This window comes from Larus michahellis, chromosome 2 (genome assembly GCF_964199755.1).
Source record: "Larus michahellis chromosome 2, bLarMic1.1, whole genome shotgun sequence".
Lineage (NCBI taxonomy): Eukaryota > Metazoa > Chordata > Aves > Charadriiformes > Laridae > Larus > Larus michahellis.
In genome coordinates, this window is record NC_133897.1 from 132,394,884 (window position 1) to 132,420,626 (window position 25,743).

A 25,743-nucleotide genomic window follows, 5' to 3' on the forward strand; every position below is an offset into this window, starting at 1 on the left:
TCCCTTCAGGTATTTGAATACATTGATGAGATCCTCGCCAAGCCTTCTCTTCTCCAGTCTGGACAGTGTCAACTCTCTCAGCCTTTCCTCACAGGAGAGATCCTCCAGTTCCTTAACCGTCTTAGTGGCGCTTAGCTGGACTCTCTCCAGTATGCACATGTCTCTATTTCTGGTGTGCCCAGAACTGGACACAGTACTCCAGGTGTGGCCTCACCAGCGCTGAGTGGAGGAGCAGGAGCGCCTCCTCTATCTGCTGGCAACACTCCTAATGCAGCCCAGGAAGCCATTAGGGAGGACTTCATCCATCCTGAATGTGAAGTTCATAGTACTTAGCTTCCAATTCTGGCTTTATTATAGCTTCAGGCAAGAACTTCAGAAATTTTTGCAAGACATAGACTTGAAAACATCTGTGTCAGCAGGTGTTTATAAACATCATATGCAGCACAGCACTAGATCATAGAGCATTTCCAAGACTTTCTCTCCAGGAAGACACTGTTAATATTTTATTAAGTTGCAAGGAAAATAAATTCTATCTCCTTGTTACATGGCTATTTACATTTGTAAAACGTATCATTTACTTCAAAACCCAACCCCTCAAAAATATAAAATGAAAAATATTTTTTCTTTCCCTTGTAGAGGAAGATGGAAATTATGAAGTCAAGGCATCTGAAGTCCAGGATGCCTGAAATATTTTAAGCTTTTGTTTTCTAGTCAGGTACATAAGTTTTGTCAGCCAAGTGCTGACATATCAAAAGCTGTTAATCAAAATTTTGTTTTCTTTCTCACTTCTAGTTTTCAAGAGTATTAAAAAACAGAGCTTGGCCTACCTTCAAACAAGCTAAGTCAAAGATTTCACCACTTCACAGCAGTGATTTCTGTCCAACCAATTGCCATATCAATGTGATGGAAGTGTCTTACCCTAAAACCTCAACTTCCCTTGGCAGTGCCTTTGGTGTACAGTTAGACAGCAGAAAACATTCCTCACATGAAAAAGAAAATAAAAACACTGATCAAGGTAAGTCAGTTGAGCTTGGAGGAACTACTTCCAGTGCTTCTGATACAGAGTCTTAAAAGGTAACTGCTTTAGGTTTATGTCCCAAATATTAAAATTAAGGACAAGCTTTTATGAAATCACCCTAGTTTCAATATTTAGATTTATTTTAAAGCATAATAAAGGCTATTCATAATTTCACCATAACTTTTTCCTTAAAAGGCTTGACTTGATATACAAAATAAAATGCAAGATTAAATAATTACATGAAGTTTTAAGCAGGCAAATATTTCAGTGTCTGTTAGGTATTTTACTAACGTCAAAATTTTTGTTGAAAAAAAGATAATGATGTAACTAACCTCTTTGGATTATTCCCAGGTAAACTGAATCCCATGATTTATGTCCAACATACCATTACTACTATGGCTGCCCCTTCAGGACAGTCTCTTGGTCAGCAAGAGGGCCGTGGTCTGAGGTACCTCTTAAAAGAAGAAGATTTAGAAACACAAGATGTCTATCAAAAACTGCTGTTCAAATTACAAGCTGCACTGAGAGAGGTGGAAACATGTGTCTGTCAAATAGACGAGTAAGTAAATGTTACCATCTGGACTTGCCTTTATTTTTCCCATTGACGATACCGATAAATCCGTGTATCCTTTTTGTGTAGTGTGGGATCAATGTTGACTTCAGATAGAATTGAAATAAGGTGAAGAATTTAAGTGTAAGTAATATTATATTTTGTTCTTTTTCCCAGGATCCCTGATTTTTTCCGACTTTAGTTTGTAGCTTTTCTCTAGGATGTGGAAATGCTAACTATTTTGAGGTGAGATAAACAGGAGGCCAACATGTCATCTAAAATTTCACTAGGAAAGGAAACAAACATCAGGGGCAGAAAAATAGCTTTTAGTTAACTATTCAGGTATTGCTGAATAGTCCCGAAGATTAATTTGTAGGTTTTCACCTATAGAAAGACTATGAATTTATTAGAAATGGGCTTTAATGAAGAGCTGTGGATCTAGGGAGAGCCACTCTTGAGTGATTAGGACACTAGGCTTGAATGCGGGAGACCCAGAGTCTCAACACAGTTCGTCCTAATTCGGGACAAGGATTTAAATCTTGCTTTTACAGTTGTGAGGTAAGTGGGTTGACTGCTAGGCTATTTGCTGTGTTGGGATAAGGATGAGGAAGGATGATAGGTCTTTCAGTTCTGAAAGATCCCATATGTAAAGCAAACAGCAGAAATTATTCCTTTTGAAAATATAAATAATATAAGTTTTTTGAGTTTAAAAGCCGATCTTTCATGATCTCCAGTTTGGAACAGTGGTAGTTCATTGCTTTTCCTGTTATGTTGAAGATTGGACAATGGTTTGTCCTTTCATAGCTATTTCTGAGTAGCATTTTGTGTATTATTCTAATAGCAATATAATGTAATAGCTATATAGTAATAAGTAATTATAATGTATTACATACCGTAATAGGAATGAAAGTAAGATTGGCCTGAAATTTTTTTAAGAAAATGCTTTTTTCTTTCTGTTCCTCTAAGTAGTTCTGCTAATTATCATGCTGAAGTTGGAGTCAATTAATTAAATTTAAGGTGATTTCAGTGCTTGGGTGCACTTAAAAAAATGACTGTCTGTAAAGCCTGTGTTGTCACTCTTCCTCAAGGAAGTCAGAAAATTATATGTGGAAGTTCAGTCAATATTGCAGGAAGCTCCAGTTCCCAGTCTGCCACACCTTTCCTGTTCACTCCCTTGAGCTGGTGATGCAAAAACACAGGAATTTCTGAGCCTTTTTTCGTACACATATATGTATAAATACACGCACGCATATATATTTTGTGTGTACAGGTATATACACGTATGTTCATTTTGTGAGTCACACGGTTGTGAGAGTAATCACAGGGGTTCACTTTTTTTCTTTCATAAATTTCCCGTACCCTGACCTTGTAGTGGGTCTTGTATAAGGTGCACAGATTTATATATGAAATTTTACCCTTTGCTGTTTGTAAGACTGAGACTTTTCATGCTTTATTCCTCACGGTCTTTGAGCGCACTGCCAGTGTATAATTACTGTGGAGGAAGGCGGTTCTATACAGGAAACAGGATAGCCAAGGGACCTACTTAAAAGTGCTGAACAGGAAAGAGGGAAGCCGGGACTATCTGGGTGTGAGCAGTTCAGCAGTACATGGTGTATTATATTAGAACACAGTTACTGCTACTAATTAACTCTTGAGAGAAAAGTTAGGACTACTAAGAAGCAAAAGATAGAGTATATAAGATTGGATAATCAAACGGCTGTGCTTTATTTAGAAGTGTTCATACATCAGCAGCTAGGAGTATATGCTTAAATACACCAATCCTTGAACTTTTTTACAAAGACTGTAGAACTTTTTTTTTCTGCTGTGACATGGGCAACAATAAAATTGATGTCTTCATTTACTGAATTGCTTATTATTATAAGCAATCCTCATTATTATAATTTTCTTAAGACCGAAAATACGAGTATAGTTTCAAAATTCTAAATGTATATAATATTGATTGATAAAAAAGCATTGGGCTACTAAATGACTTTTTGATACCCTTTATAATAGTACTGTTGAAAAATGTGTTGCTCTTGCATGTTACTAGATGTCTCTGCTCTGCGCTGAGGTCAGCAATGATTTCTCTCAACGCCCAAAATCTTGCGGCAGTGTTAATCTGTCCAACCTCTCCTATTTGTTAGTGAATGAAAGAGAACTGAAGAACAAGTGTGTTTCACCTGAAGAGCAAGTCTGTGAGAGCTTGTGGATTATGGGGATGTCTAAGAGAAGATTGTGTTGCACCAGCATTATCTTCATAACAACATTCATCACGGCTTCTTGATCAGACTGGATTGAATAAGTACAGTACTGATGGAGAGAGAAACAGAGATAGACACAAAAAAGACATGTATCCCCTTTCCACAGCCTCTCAAAGTTCCATTGACTGCTTGCAAACAGTTTAATAGTATCCCAGTACTTCTTTAGTACCATTGGCAGAGATGCACCATTGATGCTAGATGTTATACAGAAATAAGTCCTTCAAGTTATTTTCTATATGGTGACTCTGCTGTGTTCTTGGTTCACATGCACTCAGTGTGCTCCCACCATCCCAGCTGTTTTTTGGAAAGATGTCTGTTGGGAGTAGACAAGAGACTTGAACATTTTCCGAGCTGCAGGGAGTGAGGAAAAGGCAAAGCAGCTCACAGGTTGCATAGGTTTCTTATTACTGCCTGTGGCTATGCATTTTTTTAATGCTGTGATTGACCATAGCAGATTTTGGGTTTCTTTGACATATTTTTAGGATTGTGTGGATTTGGGTTGCATATAGGATTAATTCCACATGTGAGGATTTTTTTGGTTGAGATTTGAATTTCTCTCTTTCATGGAAATTTTGTTCATAGTTACAGACTTTCTAGTTGTTAGTTGCTACTCATTCACATACTTATCTTATGAGATAGACATCTAAGATAATTTTGTTTGGGGTAGACTCATCTCCAAAGAAAATACGATGTGCATGTGCTGTGTTTAAGAATAATACAATTAAAAAAAAACACTAAAAAAAAATGTCTATTTAAGCATGATTATTAGGTGGTTTTTTTTGCGTCCAGGTTTGGGTTTGTGTGTTTTAGACTCTGTGAATTGGGTTTTTAAGAGCACTTCAGTGACCTCAGGAACTACCAGCTCCAGAGCTCTGTTATCCAAAGTTCCAGTTTTCGTTCATGGTAGTGCAGCAAAAAAATTTTCCTGAAAAAAGAGCCTGCCTGCTGAGAGAAAGTGAAAAGCTCCCTTAGGAAAAGCTCCAGCTACCTTCATCAGTCTTTTAGTGAGATCTTGGCAGCAGTGACTAAACAGTCACATAAAAGAAGAGGATATAATAGTCTGTCTGTGTCTTGACAAATAATTACTCAGGGGAAGATATTTTCTGGAGCTGAAATTGCAGTTCATTATGCTTGTTTCTTACTCTTGATTATTTTCTTGCAACAACAAAATCCACAAGGAGTTACCAGAATGGATCTGCCCAAAGCCTATTTTTGTTTTCCTAGAAGTGGATGATAATGGGAAAAAAAGAAAAAGCAAAAGTATAAGTTCATCCTTGTCCTTATCTCATCTCGTCTTCCAGCAGGCAGTGCTACAAGGTCTTCTTGGAATTGGTGTTTTAAGAGCACTGTTAGAATGATATGCCATGAATTTCTCTAATCACTTTTTGTATTTTTGTGTTCACAAAATAAGTTTTACAAGTATGAAGAACTCATTTTCTAAGGTCTACATTTCCATAACACATTTATCTTAGGGCATGTTCAAGAACATGTATGCTCTAGCAGGTAGATTGAAACTGAACACTGCTGTAAAATATGGGCCCTGTCTTTCTTCCTGTCCTTGTGAAATCCTGCTAACTGATGACTTACATGGTAGGGAAGAAGTGAGTTGTGATTTCACACTGATAAGAAGTGTTAAGGCATCATGTGGCCCAAAAGATGTGGATCCGTGGGTTTAAAGTCCAGTAAAATTATGCCTTTTGTATAGTTTTTCTATATTTTAGTTCTAGTTAGATCAGTACCTTTTCCAATATGTAGGATAAATATGTCTGTCTCTTGTTAGCTTTTAGATAGAGGAAGTTATGCAGAAATGATGAAGAGATTTGCTAAAACACTTTACTTATCATCCTTGTTTCCGTAAAGTTAATGTCAAACCCCATATTAACATCTATCAGGTCATGATTCCAATGAGACCAAGCTTGATATACCATGTGAGGAAAGTATTCATGGCTCTGCAGTCAACAGACAGAATTATAGGGCTAATCTACCCTATTGCATTTCCAAAGTATGTGCTTTCTTAATTTCTTTCTTAAAACTCTGTCCATTCCTGAGAGTCAGGAAGTTATTTGTATAAACTCAAAAACGTTATAGTTGGTGTTGAATACCATGTTTTGTATGCAAAAAGTCCCTGTTCTGAGTCCAGAAACATCAACATCAAGAAAAGCTTGGGGTCAGGTTGTTTTCTGGTAGGATATGTTTGTCAAAAGAGTAGAGAAATAGCGCAGTACTGATGTTAACTATAGCCGAACAAACTTAACTTTGTTAGGATAAAGAATAAATTACTTCAACTGGCAGAGCCCCCCAAAATTAAGATGGAGCTCTAAAACACTTAGAATTCCTCCCTTGTGTAATGTAACAGTGCTAATATATGAAATAAGAGTAAATGAAGGAATTGTGAATGCTACCCTTTAATAACAATTAGGGCAGCATTTTGTTCATATGAGATATGCATCTTCCATAGTTTCCCTTCAGAAGTAAGAATTACGTGTAACAAAAAGATCTAACGTATGTTTGAATCCTGCCACGTATTTGGTAGAGGGTTTGCCAGTTGGCCATTTGGACAACTGCTACGATAAAACCCTGCTACTGTGTCTAAGTACTTTACAGGGAAAAAAAGCTTAATTCAGTGTCTTCTGATTTCAGGTAGTTAAAAGGTATGTTTTTTCAAGAAAAACACTGCCTTTCAAAACCAAATATTAGTTTGCAAACGTCATTCTAATGGAGTGTTTAAGTAATAGGAATTGAAGGACAGTTGCCCATTATAGCTGTTCTGATCTTGAAACTAAATTAGAACATCTCAACATGAGTTAATCACCCAAGAATATGAATCTTTTGCTTCCAATATTTGTGCATGTTCTAAATGTAGCAGTCTGCACTGTTCTCTCTTCGTGACTGGATGTCACTCTTGTGCTCATCACAGAAGCTTGTAGATTAATCATCAGTTTTACTAGTGATAGTAGCTTAGACACTTTGAATGTCAGAAAATACACAGACGTGTATCTTTATGTTAATAAAGATTCTTTAAATGCCTTAGTAAAATAGCTTACGATGCAGGCTGGCATGTCTAGTACAGTAGTAATTGAGAAAATATATGCTTTTGACAGAGATACAGTTTCTTCAGTTTGTTTTCTTGATTTTTCCTGAGAAGTACATGGTTTGCTTTTAAAAACAGATATGTTAATACAAAATTTGACCCCAAGTGTTCAAGAATATGCTGTATTTCTTCCCCAGCCGGAATCATTGCCTTCATACAAGATTGAGTATTTAGTAATGCTAATAGGTTTCACAGTTACACATTTTAACAGCGGACTGTGTCACTTTCTTCCCATGTTTCAAATAGGTATGGACTGAATTAAGATGTTCTCTCCACATATTATATGTTGGAGGACATTGATGAGAAATGTTATTTTTTTGTTAGCTCACTTTTGGTAAAACATGAACTTATCTTTCTTTTGTTTTTTTGTTTGTCTCACAGCCTTCTTTCTTCAATAACATACTCTCCCAAATCAGAACGTAAAACGCCTGAGCCTTTAGTACCAGCAGACAGTGATAACGAAAAGGGGGAAAGGAATGGGAAAAAAGTCTGTTTCAGTGTGACAGGTGATGAACAAGAAGATTCCGGTCATGATACCATCAGCAACAGGGATTCTTACAGGTAACTTTACTAATAATATTTTCATTTCTCAACTCAGACCTGTGGGTTTGTAGACTCTCAAGTGGCTATGAGGAATATCAGGATATAACGATTCTGACATTTCTAACAGAGGAATAACTAGTATCAAGATGTGTTATGAAATTTGTAAAATAGACTCTTTTATGAGTGCAGATTAGCTATTAGATTTCGGTATCCCTAACCTTCATAGGATATCACAGCCAGAGTCATAAAGCTTTACTTTAGATTACCCGTAATATAAAAAAGAGAAATAATTTTTGTTATTATGTTCCCAAACAACAAAACAAATATTTGCCATGGAAATCAAGATGCCAGAGCCACCACTCTTGCTGATCTAAAGAAAATTATCAGTTTCTCAACATGTATTTCATCTTCTTCCATTCTAAATATTGTAGCATCCTCACATCTCTAGAATTTGCAATGCACCACATTTACTGTGAATTAAAATACAAAGAATTTTGAAAAGGAAGGAGTAATTATAGCAAGCATAGGTCTTACAAAGATCATCTTCTGTTGCTTAGAGAGAACTGGTTAACTACATGATATAAAATCTAAATTAAAATTTTAGCTGCAAGTGAAAAAAGGCTTCATTATTTGTTCATTATCTTGGTTCATTATTATGCTCAGAAAGTAGAATCTCAGTAGGGTCGTCATTTTTCTACAGAACTCTGTGTTGCTGAGATCTCTTTCATAAGCTAATATTTGATTACTGCAGCATGGTGAATAGGAACTCTTTGTCAGAGTAGAAACAGAAATATAAGCTTGAGGAGAAAGAAATGTAGAGATAATTTGCACAGATTAAGTCCATCTTGTTCTAACCATGGCGAACACAGAAGCAAAGCACTGTTCCAGCTGAAGTGTTTTTGGGGTTTCTGCATGTCCATGATGTGTCAAACTGACTGTGCAGGAGATGCTCCTAGTGGCCTGTGTTTGCTCCAGTTGGGAGGTTCCCCAGTTGGCACAAGATTTGATGTGTACAAAGAAGGTGTGACTTAGGACATGGGTGCCTCCCTCTTTGTTTAAAATATTTTCTTTATTCTGATTCTGTCATTTATAGTCCATTCTGGCTGTTTAGGAATGATAAAATCTAGGTTTCGCTATGCAGAATAATCATAAAACTGGTGAGTTTAGAACAGTTGTTGAAGTGAGATTGGAATTCTTTGTTTCTTTGCTTAAATAATTACTTTAGGTAATACTTAAAATCTCCAGATCACGTAATGCCACTGTGGTTGTCATTAGAACTAGTAGGCTAACTTCAGCCGTGAGAATGCTCCCATTTTGTGTTGTAGGGTCTCATTCTAAACCTTGCAATACAACGTAATAAAAATGCAGAATGATATAGCTAGTCTGTTTCTAATTTTCCTGTGTTTTATTTTCTCATGCTTTGCACAATCCAGTTTTAAATAACCTTCATCTTCCCTTTGGAGACTTTAATAAGTGAATAGAGTTAGTTAGAAGACGTTTCTTAATATCCAGCCAGAAATTCTTAATACTCCCTGGGACTGTTCACCCTCTGTTAGGAACATGTTGTTACTGATGTATTTTCATCTGCTTAATGGATGTGATTGTAATTATATCATATTGCTTCATTTAAAAGTTTTCCCCATTCACTTACCTGGTTGGTTACAGGTCCAAAACATATACCTTAGCCAGGAAATGTAAGTCAGTATGCTAAAACTAGTAGAAGATCACTTCTGTATTTACAAAAATAAAGAAAACAAATAGGGAGCAGATGGGTACATGTATAACAGCAGCGTTATATATAAAATATAGATACGTATATCTTGGTGAATGGGTACGTGAAACCAAAACCAGATCATTATATATAAATATCCTTTAGGTACATTTCTACATTTTCCTATATTCACTTGGGTTTTTAAGACTCCCTCTGCTAGATAATTACTTAAGCATTTCCTGCATTGAAGCTAAATGATCTTCATGTGGCTAAATAACTCTGAAGACTTTGAATTCAAATTTGTATTCATAGGTTTTTTAGCCCAAAAGGCTATGTTTTACTCTGTTTATGCTGCATAAGTAGGTACGTTCTCCATCCATTTTATGGACAGAACAATTTATTTTTGAGAGAAAAGAGCAGAAAAAAAAACCCCAACCCTTTAACCCTCAAATCTCCTTAATAGACCGGTGCGGGTGACATTTTATATGCATAGAAGTTTTCACTGAAGTCACAGATGTAACTTTCTATACATTTCTAACAAAATGAAAACCTGGAAGACATGGGATCATAAACTATATTTTGGCTAGTAGGGAAAAATAGTTCGCAGTTTGAGTATTGGTGCTACTCAAATGGATCGAATCTCTTCTAAACCCATTATGGATTCTAGTTTGCAAGTCATAAACCAGAGTATTTTGTCATTTGTGTTAGCTATGCACTAGGAGTACAGAAATTAAACGTGGAGTTACTAAAACATTTGAGGCCACAGTTTGAAAATCTGTCACTCATGTAAGAGAAGTTGGTTGTTTTGCATCAAAAGTGTACATTATCATTCTGCAGGTACTTGTTCACATGGAAAGTGAAGGGAGACAATTAAATCTCATATTTTGAAAATCTGTTCCTTTATGTCCTAAGAGGATTGCAAATTATATGATAGCCTAAGAATAGGAATTTTATTGTTGATAAAGATTTGCACAGACTATCTCATCATTAAATTTAAAAGGGGAAAACTTTGATACAGAGCCTGTGTTAAAGGACATAACTTTATTTCTTTTTTTTTCTTTTATGTTTTTTTTTTTTTTCAAGCGATTGCAACAGCAATAGGAACTCCATTGCCTCGTTCACCAGCATTTGTAGCAGTCAGTGCAGTTCTTATTTTCACAGTGATGAAATGGATTCAGGTATGTTTAGAAAAGTCGGCTATGAATCTGTCATCTGTTCATTTTACTGAGTTTTATTCTTTTCATTTGCCTGGCAGTTTTGCTGGTTTTGTTTTAAAAATTGCATCCTCCTTGGTGATAGAAGTGTTACCATTTTGCTTCTGCCCAGCTAGTGCTGCACTTAGGAGTCCTTCTGTGAGAGAGAGCCAACGTTCCAGCATCTCTGTGAACAGACCGAATTAGTTAGAGCTCTTAGAGTCACTGCTTTTCACCACTTTCATGCCTTGACCTTGACAGTGCGTTGTGTTGCACAGAGTAAGGAGCATTTTAGGTGAGTGTGGAATGCTCTCCCAGCCTGCGTCAGTACCCAGACGGCAGGATATGGCTGTGTATGTTTGTAGGAAGGAATGTGAGACCACATGGAAGCAGATTTTTGTTTATGCCATGACAAATTGAATTTAAATAAATGCAGCTGCTAATAGGAATGAGATGGGATTTAACTGCATGGTGTACAAGGTCATACGCTCAGGGACTAATAATAAAAAATAGTTGCTCCAGGCTGGGAGTTTATCATTTGGGAGTGATTTAGGAAAAAAAAAGAACTGGGCATATTAGTTGAATATGAGCCACCAGTGAGACATGGACATAAAGAAGGCAAGTTTTATTGCTGGTTGTACCAGCAGAGGTATTTTGAGTTGGGACAGGAAAGTATTAATGACATTATGTAAGGTAACCGAGATACCTTGTGAATAATGCAATTCCAACCAGCTGCTTTCAAGAAGTGGTCCATACTTAAAGAGCAGAGCAGATACAGAGGAAAGGACGAAAGACATAAAGAACTCTTAGTAAAAGAGGAGACCCAGGGTCTGCATCTTCAACTTAAGATATAAATGGGCTGATACGCACTTGTGCAGCATCAAGCTGAGCTACCAGCTGAGGTGCCTGATGCAGTGTTCGAATTGATAAATACTGCTGCTCAGTGAAACTCTCACTCTCCTGATGACTTCATTTTCTCCTAGTTCCAAAGCTAACCTGGTTAACTCCAGATCAGGGCTCTTTGGCACTGTGCTCCATCTGTTGCAATTAAAATCCTGTGAAAGGTTATAACTACTGGCTGTAAGGACATCTAAAGGAGCTGAAAAAATAATCACGGAGAGAAAAGTGCTATTTAAGTGTTTCACTGACATAAGAAAAATGAGTCTAGACTGACCATGAATAAATTTAGATTATAAATTATCAAGTGGCTACTTCTTATCTGTCACTGCAACAGCAAGGAGGAAAACCAGTTTTAAGCTCAATTTTTCACAGCTTTTGGAAGAGTTCAGGTTGCATCACCCATTGTCTGAGGGAGTGACTGCCTGAGGGCAGTGACCTAGGAGAGTCCTTCTCGTTTGTGCTCTCTTAGGAGAGATGTGGTATGTACTACTAAAAACTTCATATCAAATACAGGATTTGGATGCCGTATTTTTGTTAAATTACTAAAATCTCAGGCCCATTTAATTAGTAAGTACATTAAGATTGTGAATTGTCTATAGAATCCCTACAAAAAATTCTAGGGTGAATGCATTTCAGTGACTTCGTGGTCTGCTATATTAAGTTCACACTACTTAGCCATTTAGTCTGGTGTTTAGGATGTTCTCCAGCATAGAAGAATCGCGTGTTCTAGTCACAGAATGATTGAGGTTTGAAGGACCTCTTGAGATCATCCAGTCCAGTCCTATCTGCTGCTTGAGCAGGGTCATCTAGAGCAGGTTGTCCAGGGACATGTCCAGTTGGGGTTTGAATATGGTCCTTTCTCTGAGAACTATTTCTGTATTATGGAGTGGCTACTAAATGCAAAATATGTAGGTAGAACAGTTATTATCACCCTGAAAGCCGAAGCATCAGTCGCGTGTGCACAGCAGATTAGCTAAGCTACAAAGGTTTTGGAAAATATGCTGAAACTTGTAAACAGTTTTTCATTTTAAAATATTTTTCAGGTGATGAGCTTCCCATAAGTGTTCGAATCTCCCATGATAAACAGGACAAGCTCCATAGCTGTTTGGAGCATCTTTTTGGTCAAGTATGAGATTATTTTTCTTGGCTTTAATACTAATGTCCATGTTTGAGCTAAGATGTCTTTAGCAAATACTTCTTTTTCTTTTTACTTTTGCTTTCCACTGTTTACTGGGATGGTATGTATTTACTCATTCTCCTTCAGTTTTCTGTAAATAGTTCAAAACTGCAAGTTAAACACATCCTTAGATTTAGTCTAACATTCCCTATCTTGTTACTTTAACTGGAGCCATTAGTAAGTTTTAATTTAGCCATCAGTTAAGAAAGAATCGAAAGCTGCTTTTCTGTTGTCCGTATTTCTTAAAGAAAGAATTTCTAATTGTTGGTGTAAAAAACATCTTTCTCACAGAACCTTGATCCCAACAGGTTGATTCAATTGTCAATCTTCTGAAGGGACCAGCTGTGATGAGGGCCTTTGAGCAGACAAAATACTTTACACCGGGTCGAGGCCTCCAAGGTAACATTTCATTCTATCTATGAGAATCGAAAGGCGGCTTGAAGGGTACATGGATATGGCTATCTACTCCTCGAGCTGGGTGTTAAAGAACTGATTTTGCTTAATCTTGGCAATTGTTGAAGTACTTGTGAAGTAGATCTTATTCTTAGTTGAAAACTGGCTTCTTACACTTTTATTACACAACATACGAAAGAATTTCAGGTTTTTTGGAAAGTCAGCTCTAAATAGTAGACTCTGAACTGACTATAGAATTGACAAGGTTTTTGAAGCAAGAAAGAGGTTTTGTGTATTGCAGGTATTTTTGTCTCAACTACTGAAGCCATTTCTGATAGATTTGTTATGAATGCCAAACTCTTATTATTTTTTGTAGATACATTATTTGTGAAGTTGTTTTTTAAATAATCTGCAAATGTAAATTTATAGTCACAGTAGTATTTACGGCAAATATATGCTTATGTAAGTATCATTGGTTGTTTAAAAAAAAATCCTGTATGTAATTTCAGATACTCTGCTAACACTCACATAGTTGCTTAAGTCTAAGTGTATAAATAGATATCTGGTGGTAGCCATAAGACTATGATGAAAAATGCAAAGGACTTCTTTCAGTGAACTGAGTTTTTAAAAAAAAAAAAAAAAAAGGAAAAAAAAAGCTCAATCGGAGACTGAATGTCGTATTAATATGTATAATAGGTTTGATTATGATTTTATTGATTGTACATATGTTTTTTGGCAAAGAAAACTGATTTTGAATGGCCAGAGGGTGGATCTTTTGGCTTTATAAATCACCAAATTTCTACTGAAGTCAACAGAGCATAATTACTCTACACCAATTGTCTGGTTTTACAAAGCCTGAAGTAATTCCCCCTCACTGAATTTGCATGGAAGACCACATAACCTCCTCTTTTCCCTTTTTCTTTTTTCCCTTTTTCTTTTTTTTCCCTTTTTCTTTTTTTTTCCCTTTTTCTTTTTTTTTCCCTTTTTCTTTTTTTTTCCCTTTTTCTTTTTTTTTCCCTTTTTCTTTTTTTTTCCCTTTTTCTTTTTTTTTCCCTTTTTCTTTTTTTTTCCCTTTTTCTTTTTTTTTCCCTTTTTCTTTTTTTTTCCCTTTTTCTTTTTTTTTCCCTTTTTCTTTTTTTTTCCCTTTTTCTTTTATTTCCTACTTTGAGACCAAGATAATGGGGATGAACCTAGAGCATTTCTTCTCTCGTGTGTTTCTGATTGAATTCCTGTCAGGGTCACACAACAAAATGTTATCCTTTCAGTGATATAATAAATGTTCGGTTAGACACAAGATACGGACAAGTCAGATAGTCTATTCTTGAACTGCACCATCTTGATGGACCATACAAGGAGCACTTTAGTTATTTGAAAGATAGACTAGGTTAAGCAATAAGTAATTTTAAGTTTAATTCTCTGATTGAATTAATTTTGCCTCTAAAAGTTCCAGGGTTCTGTCTCCTCCATGGAGACAGGCATCTTCTATTTTACGTACCTGGTTCAGGAAGAATCATGTTTGGGAGTGCTGCTCGCTCTCTCTCTTCTTTGACTAAGTAGGGAGCTTAGATGACTTAGATCTGTCACCCTAACTTTAACTAAATAAGTTCACAGCTCCTTAAGCTGTGAAAAAAATTAGGAAGAACTAATGTCTTACTGTGACTTTCTCAGGAGATTAAAGCAGGAAAATATTATTTTTGTCCTTGCTTAGAATTTCAACAGGAAATGGAACCGAAGCTGAACTGTCCAAAGAGGCTACGACTCCACATCAAGCAAGACCCTTGGAACCTCCCCAGCGGTGTCCGGAGTCTTGCCCAGAATATCAGAAAATTTGTTGAAGGTTAGTAAGAACAGCGTGACCATAAATAAACACTTTGTTAATGATAGAGAGCCTGGGGAAGGGAAGGGGAAAGATACAACTGCTTCGTGTTGCTCTTAGGCAAGGTTTGCTGTACACAGTGTAGTCTATGGGAAATGCCTGGATTTCAGGACTATTTAATGTTCTTAGTAACAAGGTTAGTGGAGTGTATCTCAGCTGTCTCAGGCTCCCTCTATTGGCTTCAGACACGGAAGAGAAAATCGTCTCTTCTGACAAGCGAACCGTATGTGCATGTGCTATGGTATTTCAGTTGCTGCTGAAGTCCACTGGGCTTGACTGATTTGTCACAAAACTTCATGGGACTGATACACCAAAATGGGACTTTCCTTGAAATTAAACTCCCTTTTTTTCTACCATCTTAAATGGAGACATGAAGACTCTGCAGGACAACTTTTGTCCTATGTCTTGCTCTTATCTGTCATTGATCTGAAATCATTATCCCTCTAAAATTATGCTCCCTATTCTGCCATGAAGCCAAACTCCTGGCACTGATTTTCGCTTACTCACTCCATTACAACCGATCCTATCACTCTTCCTCCTCCACCTCCCTCCCACCACTGCCTAAAAGTTACCTAGTACTCTGTTCCTCTTCACCACCAAGTGACAATGTGAGTTGGGGGTTTCTGCTCTCTCCCCTGGCTTTATAAGAAAGTAACTGGGATTTCCTCTCCGGAAAATCTTGCCTGTATCTTCTGCTTTATTTCCTGTGCTGTTTGATAGAGAAATGTAATAATGAGCAAAATTATTTTTATAAAACTACTTGCACCTAGGAGTCTACATGGGAACAAAAACTTGTGTCAAGTCTAGCTTTAAATGATTTGTGTGTGTGTTTAGTTTCCTTTGTTTTATTGGCTGATTTCCATGGTGTCCCATAAAGAAACTGCTAAATTTCAGGTCACTGGAAAAGAACTTTCTGATAAGTTTTATTAAGATAAACCTCCAAAAAACCCAACCGGCCAAACCAAACAAACTCCTCCTCCTCTGACTTTTGGTATTTCTCATTTCATATACAATCATATTTTCAGGCCCTGGGTTAGAAAATCATAAAAACAACCACAAAAATATCTCCTATTTTTGGAGTCAATCACAGTGGGTTTACACTCCAATACTAAGAATACTACTTCTAGTTTAATGGTGGCTCTTACTGAGTGAAAAATGAATAAATATTTTTGGACTTCTTTTCTACAGGTCTATCTTCAGCCTAAACTAAATTATATTCAAGTATTAATCATGGTTTCTTTCACAGCTCAGGAGGAATGCAAGTGTCTTTAACAGTCCTTCATTGTCCCCTCTTCTGAAGCCAAGCCTAACAGACTGTTTTCACATAACTTGTTTGCCCATAAATAGAATTAATAGACTTAACCAATTTCGACATTGGTCATATACCCTCAATATTGAGCTGAGGTTATTCAGATAAATTTGGTTTTAAATCTACCACAAAATATCATTTTGGCAAGGTCCAAATGACTTCCTGCCTCTCAATAATATAAACATTATCTTTTTACAATACTACTATAATGTAAGGGTGGTATTTATCAGAAGGAATCTTGATGTTTACAGAACAATAAAACTGTTGGCATCTTCTAATGTTTTAGAAATTAGGGTCAGAAAAAGGTTTTCTATGTTAATAAATTATAGTAACTAACTTCATTGCAACTGTAATGCTTGTGGATGGTGCATGGTCAGAGAGCTGAACAGTAAAAGGCATTATTCTTCTGCTGTTCAAAGAGAGCACACACTCTGCCTGTCTTACCTTCTCTCATCACTGCGTTTCAGAAGTTGCCTGCCCATTTTAAATATTCTTGTTTCTCCCTTTTCGTCCATGGCATCTGGGCTTTTGTCAGAGATTTCCAGCAACTGGCTTCTGTGCCCTCTTCTTAACCAAATACATGGGTTTACATGTAAAATTATCATCTTAGGTTGTTTATTCACCATCAGTCTTTACATCTTCCTATTCTCTTGTAGTTTTTTTTTCTTTAATTTGATTCCCATTCCATGCCCTTGCCCCCCTAACTGGTATCACTAATACGTGTTCCTGAGAAGTACTCTGGAGAATCGTGATCCACATCATCATCATCATTTTGATTTGCCTGTGGGACCAAGGAGTTGGTGTGGTTTAAAGGGTACCCGAAATCCTAGGTTCTTGTGGCTTCCCCGCACAAATAGCATAAAGGAGAAATAGGAGAATGGAACTGAATAATTGCTTCTCAAGCCTTAGTTTCCAAGGCATGTGTGGACAGGTATACGTAATTCAGTGTTGAAAAGATTCATGTCAGAAAAGTGCCCTTCAGGCAGTTCTGGGAGACTGCTGTGATTTAGACGGGCTTAGGCCTGTATAAATTAAACTTGAGACACAACCAGCAGCTGGATCTAACTGAAATCAGATGAGCACGAAGCAGGGTTAATAATGCTTTAGCAGCTAAGTTTTCTCTTCATATCTTCATTTCTTGTTTTTCTCCTTTCCAATCTTACTATTATGCATTGTGTTCACAAATGGTCAGGATACCTAGGAGAACCACTAGTACTGCCCTCAGCTATTCCTGGGTGAAAACCTAACATGTAGTATAGCGATTTACCTCCTTGTTTTCTCTCTTATTTGCTTGATTCAGAAAAAACAAAATATGTCCCTAACTTGACTGATCAGTTGTGCTTATGAGAACATTTTTTGAATTCTTTGAATTTTATAAGAATCTTCATGTTCCTTTACAAGTAAAAGGCAGTATTTTAATAATTGAGGAAAGCAGATATATTTGTCTCTTCTAGCAGGTTCTAGAGGAAGTAGTCAGAGAAGACCACAGATACAAATTTGTTCACCATGGGGGAGAAAAAATTGTAATTAAAACCTCGAATTGCTATAAACCATTGTTGATGAATGCTAAAGTAAGGATGAATGCTTTCAGTAAATACATCTCCTTATTAGAATCATAGAATGGTTCGGGTTAGAAGGGACCTTAAAGATCATCTAGTTCTAACTATCCTGATATTCATAAAAATATCACAGGCTATTGTAATTTTTTACATATTGTTCTGTTGCATTGTAGAACATGTTGTATTAGATTAAACCGATCAGTGCTTTAAAGCAGAAGGAGACATGGGAGTCCCACATAAATGAGGTGGTTTGAGTCATAGATCTTAAGATTCTTTTTATTTACTTTGTTTAACAAGTATGAAGAAATGGGAAAACTCAGAATGCCTTGAGGATAATCGTTCTGGTCTGCCAGTTTTCTTTTTATTAGTATTGGAATTGGGAGAGCAATTTTTTAAAAAAATCGGTGAAAGTTTGCACAGGTTACAAAAATGAAAAAAAACCACAACCTAAACTTCCTTGACAGTAAATTTAAAACATACGTGGAGTTTGTTTTGTCTCATTTCATTTGGCTTCCATATCATTAGAGAAAGCCCTAGAAGGCTAATCAAGTTGATAGAATTGAAGAGTTCTCTGAAATAGTATACAGATTCTAGGAGAATTTATCTGGAGCTAAGTAATTAAGGAAAGGTGAAAGTAATTTCTCAGAGTGACTGGGCCTACTAAATTGTTAAACCAATAAAGATAAAGATAAGTTATTGGCAGAGGCAGATCTTTGAAGATGGAGTGCTTGATTTTGGTGCAGGAGAGAGCACTAGTCAGGGCAGGAATTCAATGGTTGCTGTAAAGAGTAGTAATGTAGGTACAGGGTTTTGGATATATATATGTGAGATTAATGTGGGAATCGGGAAAATCAACAAGATGGATGGAAAAAAAGCTTCAGAAAGCAGGCAAACCCAAAACCATCCAGCATAACAATAGAAAGGTGTAAAGAGGGAAAAGACGAGGAGAAGTTTCTGTAGTTGCTTTTTCCCCAAGAAAAAAAGGTAACGTTTTTTGGTCAAAAGAAGTGATGTTTCAGAAAAAGTCAAATTTCTAGTCAGCTAGTCACATGAGGAAATGCAGTTGTTTTGCTAGCACAGTAGTTTTAAGTTTAAACAGGATATTCTATGCAATTGAGAAAATCCACGTGTATTTTAATTTAAATTAAGATGACTGAAGGAGCCTTTCAGGCTTTAAAGGCATAAAAAAATGTATGTCAAATCATAAAATACGCAGTGCAAATCTTAGTCTTATTTCAAAAATATTTTCAGATGTGAGAAACAAAACAAAAATAAAATCTGCCCTTTACTGGCAAAGATCAGAATATTATACTATGGAAAAAAAAAAGTACAAACAAATTAAAGAATAAAAGAAGTTGAAGGCATCTTGCATTACAAATCAGATGATCTAAAGAGAAATTGCTAAAGAGTTACTCCTTTCCGTACGCCATGTAACACGAAGAGGTGAAAACTACAGTAGCATTTGGAATTTGTTGAAAAACAAATGGTTGACATCCAGTGTTCTCTTCCAACCCCAGGTACGTCTACAAATAACATAAAAACACTCTGTTGCCTGTGGGTATTTTTTGAAATGAAGACTTATAGCAATGATAAAGGAGATTTGCGGTGTCCTGTAATTTTCCCATAAGCAGGAAATCATCATTTGTAGATACCGCAAATGCTTTTGAATTCAGAGATCCAACAAATTTCATATAAAACAAGCTGCAAGTAATAGCCTCAATGTATCTAAATTCTTTGGGTAAAAGCTGTATTTCCCTATATTGTTCAGATTCCAAGATGACAAGTTGTTAATCTCTGTAAGGTTTTTTTCAAAAGACAGAAGGCTAAGGGAAAGACCTATCACCAGCCAATTTTCAAGAATAACCAGTAATTTTGAGTGTTTTGATGCTTGTATTTGAGATACCGTGGGCATGCATTTCAGAAGCGTAGGCACTGCCAGTTCTTTTTGCAGTATGTGTACAGCTCGGATAAAGATCGGGCTTGAAAGGTTTTCTTCTTTTTTAAGCAAAGTCCCCTTTGGGGAAGATTCTAGCTTTTCATAGATATGTTCAAGTATACAGACTCTAGACTGTTCTGCTGATACAGTCAACTCGAATGTCAGTTCCGTCATCTGAGTTGTATTCAAATTTCAAACGATTCAAATTTTGAACCTGTTAGGTTAGTTTTAGTAGGGGACAACATATTCCCAAATTTTCATATTGTCCATATGCCCCAGAACAGCTCTGCTGGTTCATTGAGCGGGGCTTGGAATAGGGCTGCACAGAAAACTGAGTGTATGAAAGAGAGTTTGGAAAGATGCAAAAGCATGTGAAGTAGTGGTGTGGTCGTACGGGCAATTACTGTGGGACAATGGATATGCTGGAAGTTTGACACTTCCTAAGGTTATGGCAGCTTTTTAATCTGCCTGTTCTTGCAGCGGTGGTTAACACATATAAATTTGTGCTCTGGTACATGGTAGAGGGGAAGAATCACTTCCTTCAGCATGCAAACTTTGCGAAGCGCTTTCCCTCCCATATATTTGGATATAAATCCAAATTTTTGTCTGTAAATGAAGACCACTTTTCTAATCTGTACGTTTTTACTTCATAGACCATTAAGTGAAAAGAAATGTTTGAAGCAAAATCAAATCCCGAAGGCTGAGAATAAAGTGAAAATGCTGTTGTATTTTTCCTGGATGTTTTGGTATACATTGAAATGAGGATAATTTGAGATTTTTAAATATGGAATGAGAGAGGGGAAAATAAAAAAAAAAAACAAACTGAATTAGGCTAGTGCGGGAATCAGTGAAAAGTGGTCTTGTTTTTCAGAGTTTTAGGACTGATGTTCTTCACCTCTGGACTTGCAGTGGCCAGCTGCTACTCATGTACTCTGAGATCGCAGCTGCCTCTGCATGTGTCTTTTGAGGTGTTGATCCTTTTGGTTACTATCAATTTTATCAAGTCATATGTAAAATTAAGTGGAATTGAGACTCCTTACTATTTTGTAGGTATAAATCAGGATTTGCCTACACAGGAAGTTTGAGTTGGGTGGGCTGGTTTAAATAAGAAACTGCAAATGCATTATTATGTTTTTGGAAACACTGTTAACCATGACCTCAATGTATTTTCTTTTTTCTTTTAAGAGGTGAAGGCACGAATACTTCTGGCACTTCTTGAGTATACAGGTAATTTTGCTTGTTTTGGGAGTGGGGGAAGTGAACGTGGATGGTTTCAGATTTTTTTTTTTGCTTTTGGACATAATACTGTGTTTAGAGAAAGGGGAAAATTCTCGGATATGATAACCTGATAATCAACAACTTTACCTCTGTGTTTACAGTGAGGATTCCTGAAGAATACAACAATTCCAAAGACATTTCTAACAAACATTGCGCGTTCTTTTTTTTTTTTTTAATGGAGACTACCATCTCTGGTCATTTACTTTGGATCTTGGCAGATGAAGTAACTACTAAATCACTGAGCCTTGTGCACAGTACTTCTGCTGTCTTTCTTCTTTTGGCCTTTTTCCTGTTTGCTATCTTTTTCTTTTCTCTTCGTTCCCATCTATTTCCAGACCTACCTTACTATTCTAACCCATGCCTTTCCTTTTATCTTTTTTTTAGAGAATACCTTTTTTTAAGTTGTTCCTTTTTGTATTATTCTACCATCAATCCATACAGCATATAGCGTCAAATACACAAAATAGGCATGTGTGTCTGCCAAATAGATGTCAGTAAATCGGTATTTAGAAAATAATACTTATGGCAGAAGATTTTCTACAGTTTGTAGGTGTGTAAGTGTTCAAGTAAGCAGTCACATTTGACTGCAAAAGCTGATTATTTTAACCATATTGCAGTACTATATTAAATGCATTATTTTGTGATTTTGTTATGACACATAACAGCAGTTTTAGAAAGGGAAATGTAACGTTTCTTTGTTGCCAGATTTCTTCCAAATGTTACAAAAGTTTTTATTAATTCCTCAGGTGTTTTAAAATAGGAAGTGACCTGAGAAAATACCCCAGGCTTGATTTTTTTTTTTTTTTTAAAGCTGTTGTCCCTATTTACATGGTTTATTAAGTTCGTAAATTCTGTAGTTTATTTGGTATAAAAATATTTTTGTAAAAAGAGCCCAAAGTGCTCTTGTATGCAGTATCTGAGGTTTGAGTAGTATTAAATGAGATTTGGAAATGAGGTGTTGGAGACACAGGAGGGCTGCTTCAGAAGCAGGCAGTGCAGAGGAAGGCACTGCAAGTCAGCTGCTGTTAGACAAATGGAGATAAAATTGAGCAAAGCGAGGAGAGAGAATGTGTGTTGGGCTCAAATCCCTGAGCACTGCTGTGACATTGGAAAGTTTTTGGCCATGGAGAAGCCAGTGGGAATTTTGAAGCTGGAGATGGGTAGAGTTTTTGTAGATGAAAGTTCTGTCTGTCCTGGATTCTGCACAACTTGAGAGATTGGAAAGAGAGCGAGAGAGGCTAATTTTAATAATCAAAACAAAAAGCAATGAGTCACAGTGCAGAAGCAGTACTGATTAGACCATTTATGGAAAACATTCCTGAGGTCCTGAGAGGCTGGCAAATGGAATCAAAATGATAGTAAAAGAGCGGTTGCTATTATCAATAGTTGAGGAAAAGACTGAAGATCTCAGAAGGAAAACAGATAGAATGGAGTTACTTTGAGAAATTCTTGGAATCTGACAAAAGCATTTTTTAAAGTAGTTATTACTTTTGTGAGTACAGAATTATTTCTGCTGACTTATCTAGTCATCTGAAGTCTTGCCAGCTCCATAGAGAAGGTGGAAAAGGAGCTAAGCCTCTTAGAGGCAGAGGAATCTAAAAGCGAGGACAAAGATTTTAGGCTCTGGGAAGACCTCAGTATCACCTAATCTTCTTCTCTTGCTGTGACAAAGATTAAGTCTACCTGTACCATTTGTGATTGATGTTTGCCTAACAGCTCATAATGATAAAATACTCAAAGACCTTCAGAAAAGAAGAGAAGAAGGAAGCACTGAATATTTATCACCACAATTTTGTGCTTTATTGAGAACATATTTCTCTTTCTAACTCTTTTGACCTTTAGCTAATCTAATGCCTGTGCCCTCCAGAATAAATTGGTAGGTTAGCTAGTCCCTAATTTTAATCAGCTGCTAATGTTTCCACAGACATCTACCTAGGGACTTGTCCTGGACTCTCCTGACACCATAAATCTCTTCTGCTTCCTGGATATGTGTTGCTGCTCTGTGCTTATTTTATAGATGTCATATTCATTTATTTTATTATTTTTTTTATTTGGATGGATTTTGTTCGGGTAGCGACACTCCTCTATGCCCTGTCTGCACTTTACAGCAGGCAGTCTTTGTCTGCCCTACCCAGCTGGTAGCTGTGGAGTTGACCAGGTGATGCAGTTATATGAAGAGCTTCTGACTATCCTTGCTTTCTTGTGGAAAGTAAATGGTTTTGTGCCCAGCTGGTTCTCACATTGCAGCAAAGAGATCTGACTCGCATCCTTCACCTTGTAACATCAAAAGTACATAGAACCGAGGGCATGTACATTAAAATCTACAAGATAAACATACATTGTTCATGAGGAACTAGTTTAAATTACAGATTTTAAATACATTTCTATATAGTTTTAGAATTATAAAGTAGTCCTCTAATGTGGGAAATGGCAGTTTGGGTCGTTGAGTGCTATTTACTGGGAGTAACATTAGGCTGCAAATTTGTAATTTACCTTACATTAAAATGACTTGGTTTTTAGACAAAGAAAAAAAAAATCCCGCCCAGTTTCTTTGCTGTTAATTAACGTCCTGCTCCATTGCTGCTTTTCCTCTTTTGGCTTTTACCCATCACAGATAGCGAGATACAACTGAGGCGAGACATGGTCTTCTGTCAGAGCCTAGTGGCCACAGTCTGTGCTTTTTCAGAGCAACTAATGGTGGCCTTAAATCAGATGTTTGACAACAACAAAGAATATGAAATGGAGACACTGGAGGCCAGCAGAAGGTGGTTGGAACAGATAGCCAGCGCGGGTCTTCTCCTTCATTTCCAGTCCCTGCTCTCGCCTAACTTGGTAAGACACCTCATGTGGCACGCGTGGTCACAGCCTGTGTTTGTTCCTGAGCCAGCGGCATGGTTAAGCATCCTTAGTTATAAATGTGATTTTCTGTGTCCTTTGTGCTTAGCTTGTTACTTAATAGGCTGTTAATTGGCAAGTTTGCATTTTGGATAATTACAGATATGGGAAATGTTTGTTTGTGATCTGGGAAGTAGGTTTTCCACAAAGACAGTATTATGTTTGTTTTGAGTTAGCAGATAGCGAGCTTACTCTTGACTCCCCACTGCTATTGTAGCTGTTCCCTAGGAGTGAATGTAGTATTAGGCAATAACCAGAACTTCTGTTTGCCATAAGCAGCAATGCAAGATAAATGAAATACCTGGTTTGGATAATTTTATCACCCTGTCACCCCAAAAGTGATAAGTCTGTAGTAGTTGAAGGACTAGACATGCTTGTTTGTTTTGCTCCTGTCATAGGGCAAATCCTCATAGCCTGGCAGGGTAATTGGAAATCTGCTGTTTCTTCACGAGGTTTGGCAAAGAGCCATGGCTTAGGAAACAATTAAAAAAGGGACGTGGCTTTGTAGTCCTTTAATCCCCAGTTATCCGAAGTGCTTCTTCAGCTATTTCAGCTGCTTCTCACACTAGACTGGTGCCTGCTAACCTGAAGAACTGTGAAGCAGTCTGTGCGGTCTGCACCGTGGCAGTCTTCTCAACCTCTGGAGCTGCTCACTGAAAATCTGATTGGGTACATCCTACTGTATAAAAGTGCACACAAATAACAGATAATGTTCCTCGTATCAAAGCTTTTCTCTCCTTGCCTTGCCTTTCTCATCAACAAACTGCCAACAAGTTGACCTGATAAACTGTAGAAGCAGAAGAGATCGATAAAAGTTAAGGTATTTCTAAATCACAACCATAAAGTATTAGTCTATGGTATTGTTGGAGAGCAATGACCTGAGCTAGTGTGAAGAGCTCTTTATCTACGTGAGGAGTATGTGAAGAAAGCACCATCAGGGGAGCTTGGGCTTATGTCTTGACTCTGGGATGCTTTTTAGCACCAAGCAGCACCAAAATGTCCTGGTGCTGGAGTCCTCAGAGTTCAAGAGTAAATTCAGTTGGTGCTTGTCTTATGTTTTTCCCATGTGCCTAGCTGTCATGTTATCACAAAATAGCTGTTTTTACAGCACCGAATACGTCTGTTTTTTCTTTCAAGATTGTAGAGATTTCCTTTGTAGTGAAAATTAATGCTACTTAGCTATTTTCACGTAATCAGATACCAGCAGTATGCATTCTCGAATTGAAAATAAATTTAGTCTCTTCTGTCTAAGTGTTCTTAACCAAGGGAAAAGTATTTAAAGGCAACTTTTTCAATACCTTCTCAGCACTATTTTGCTTACAAATGATCCCTGTTATTTTAAGCAAGGGTATTTGAAGGAAATTACACTCATTATGGCCAGAGTTTGGTAAAGAATGAGCAGTTGTGCAAAGATTTCCCATGTTACTGAATGGTTTTTAGACTATTCTGCTGATAAAACTGCTCTGTCCATAGAGACTTCATAAAATGAGCCAGGAGACAAAATATTTCTAGCAGCTTTGTTTTTTCATAAATACAAGGGGGAAATGCTATTTCATTATATAGATCAGGGAAAATCATAGGGTTGATTTTTTTTTTTTATTTTTTTTTCCCTGTCTATAATTCAGTAAGCTATAGTTTATTCTTATTTTATAGGCAGCTGGTTTATTGTTCTTTGCCTTCCTACTGTTTCAGTTCTTAGAGGAGGAAAAATGCATGCCTCAGGTTTGCATTCGGCTCTTGCTAACTAAAGGTGCTAGGGGAGGGTTGTATAAAGAACAAAATTACTTTAAGTGATTATTGATTTCTGCTATAATTGCTCTGCATATTTAACTCAAGATCTTAACCATACTTGTAGATGACTTTTCCTTTTTAAAGGTTCAGTAAAGTGTCCTGAGAAGTTAGCAATTTACTTCTTGAAGCTTCTTTGGTCAATTAGTCTGGATTTCTTCAGCTGTCTCTCTAGCTCAGGAGTACACAGGGTCAATCATAGGTGCAAAACAGAATATTGGCATATGTACGTACTTGATTTGCATCTGCAGTTTTGTAGACAAAG

At 36.9% G+C, this 25,743-nt stretch overlaps 2 protein-coding genes across 2 annotated transcripts in view; one reads left to right on the top strand and one right to left on the bottom strand.

The window, feature by feature from the left end:
• CPA6 (carboxypeptidase A6) overlaps positions 1–25,743 on the bottom strand; it is a 359,247-nt gene that overhangs the window by 247,365 nt on the left and 86,139 nt on the right. The window lies entirely within an intron of this gene.
• The window catches only part of PREX2 (phosphatidylinositol-3,4,5-trisphosphate dependent Rac exchange factor 2), a 180,681-nt gene that overhangs the window by 107,789 nt on the left and 47,149 nt on the right, over positions 1–25,743 (top strand). Inside the window, 9 exon segments of the mRNA XM_074577220.1 lie at positions 793–1,015; positions 1,370–1,577; positions 7,302–7,481; positions 10,258–10,352; positions 12,311–12,393; positions 12,753–12,843; positions 14,546–14,674; positions 20,703–20,744; positions 23,410–23,627. Of these exon segments, the coding sequence (XP_074433321.1) occupies positions 793–1,015; positions 1,370–1,577; positions 7,302–7,481; positions 10,258–10,352; positions 12,311–12,393; positions 12,753–12,843; positions 14,546–14,674; positions 20,703–20,744; positions 23,410–23,627 (1,269 nt within the window).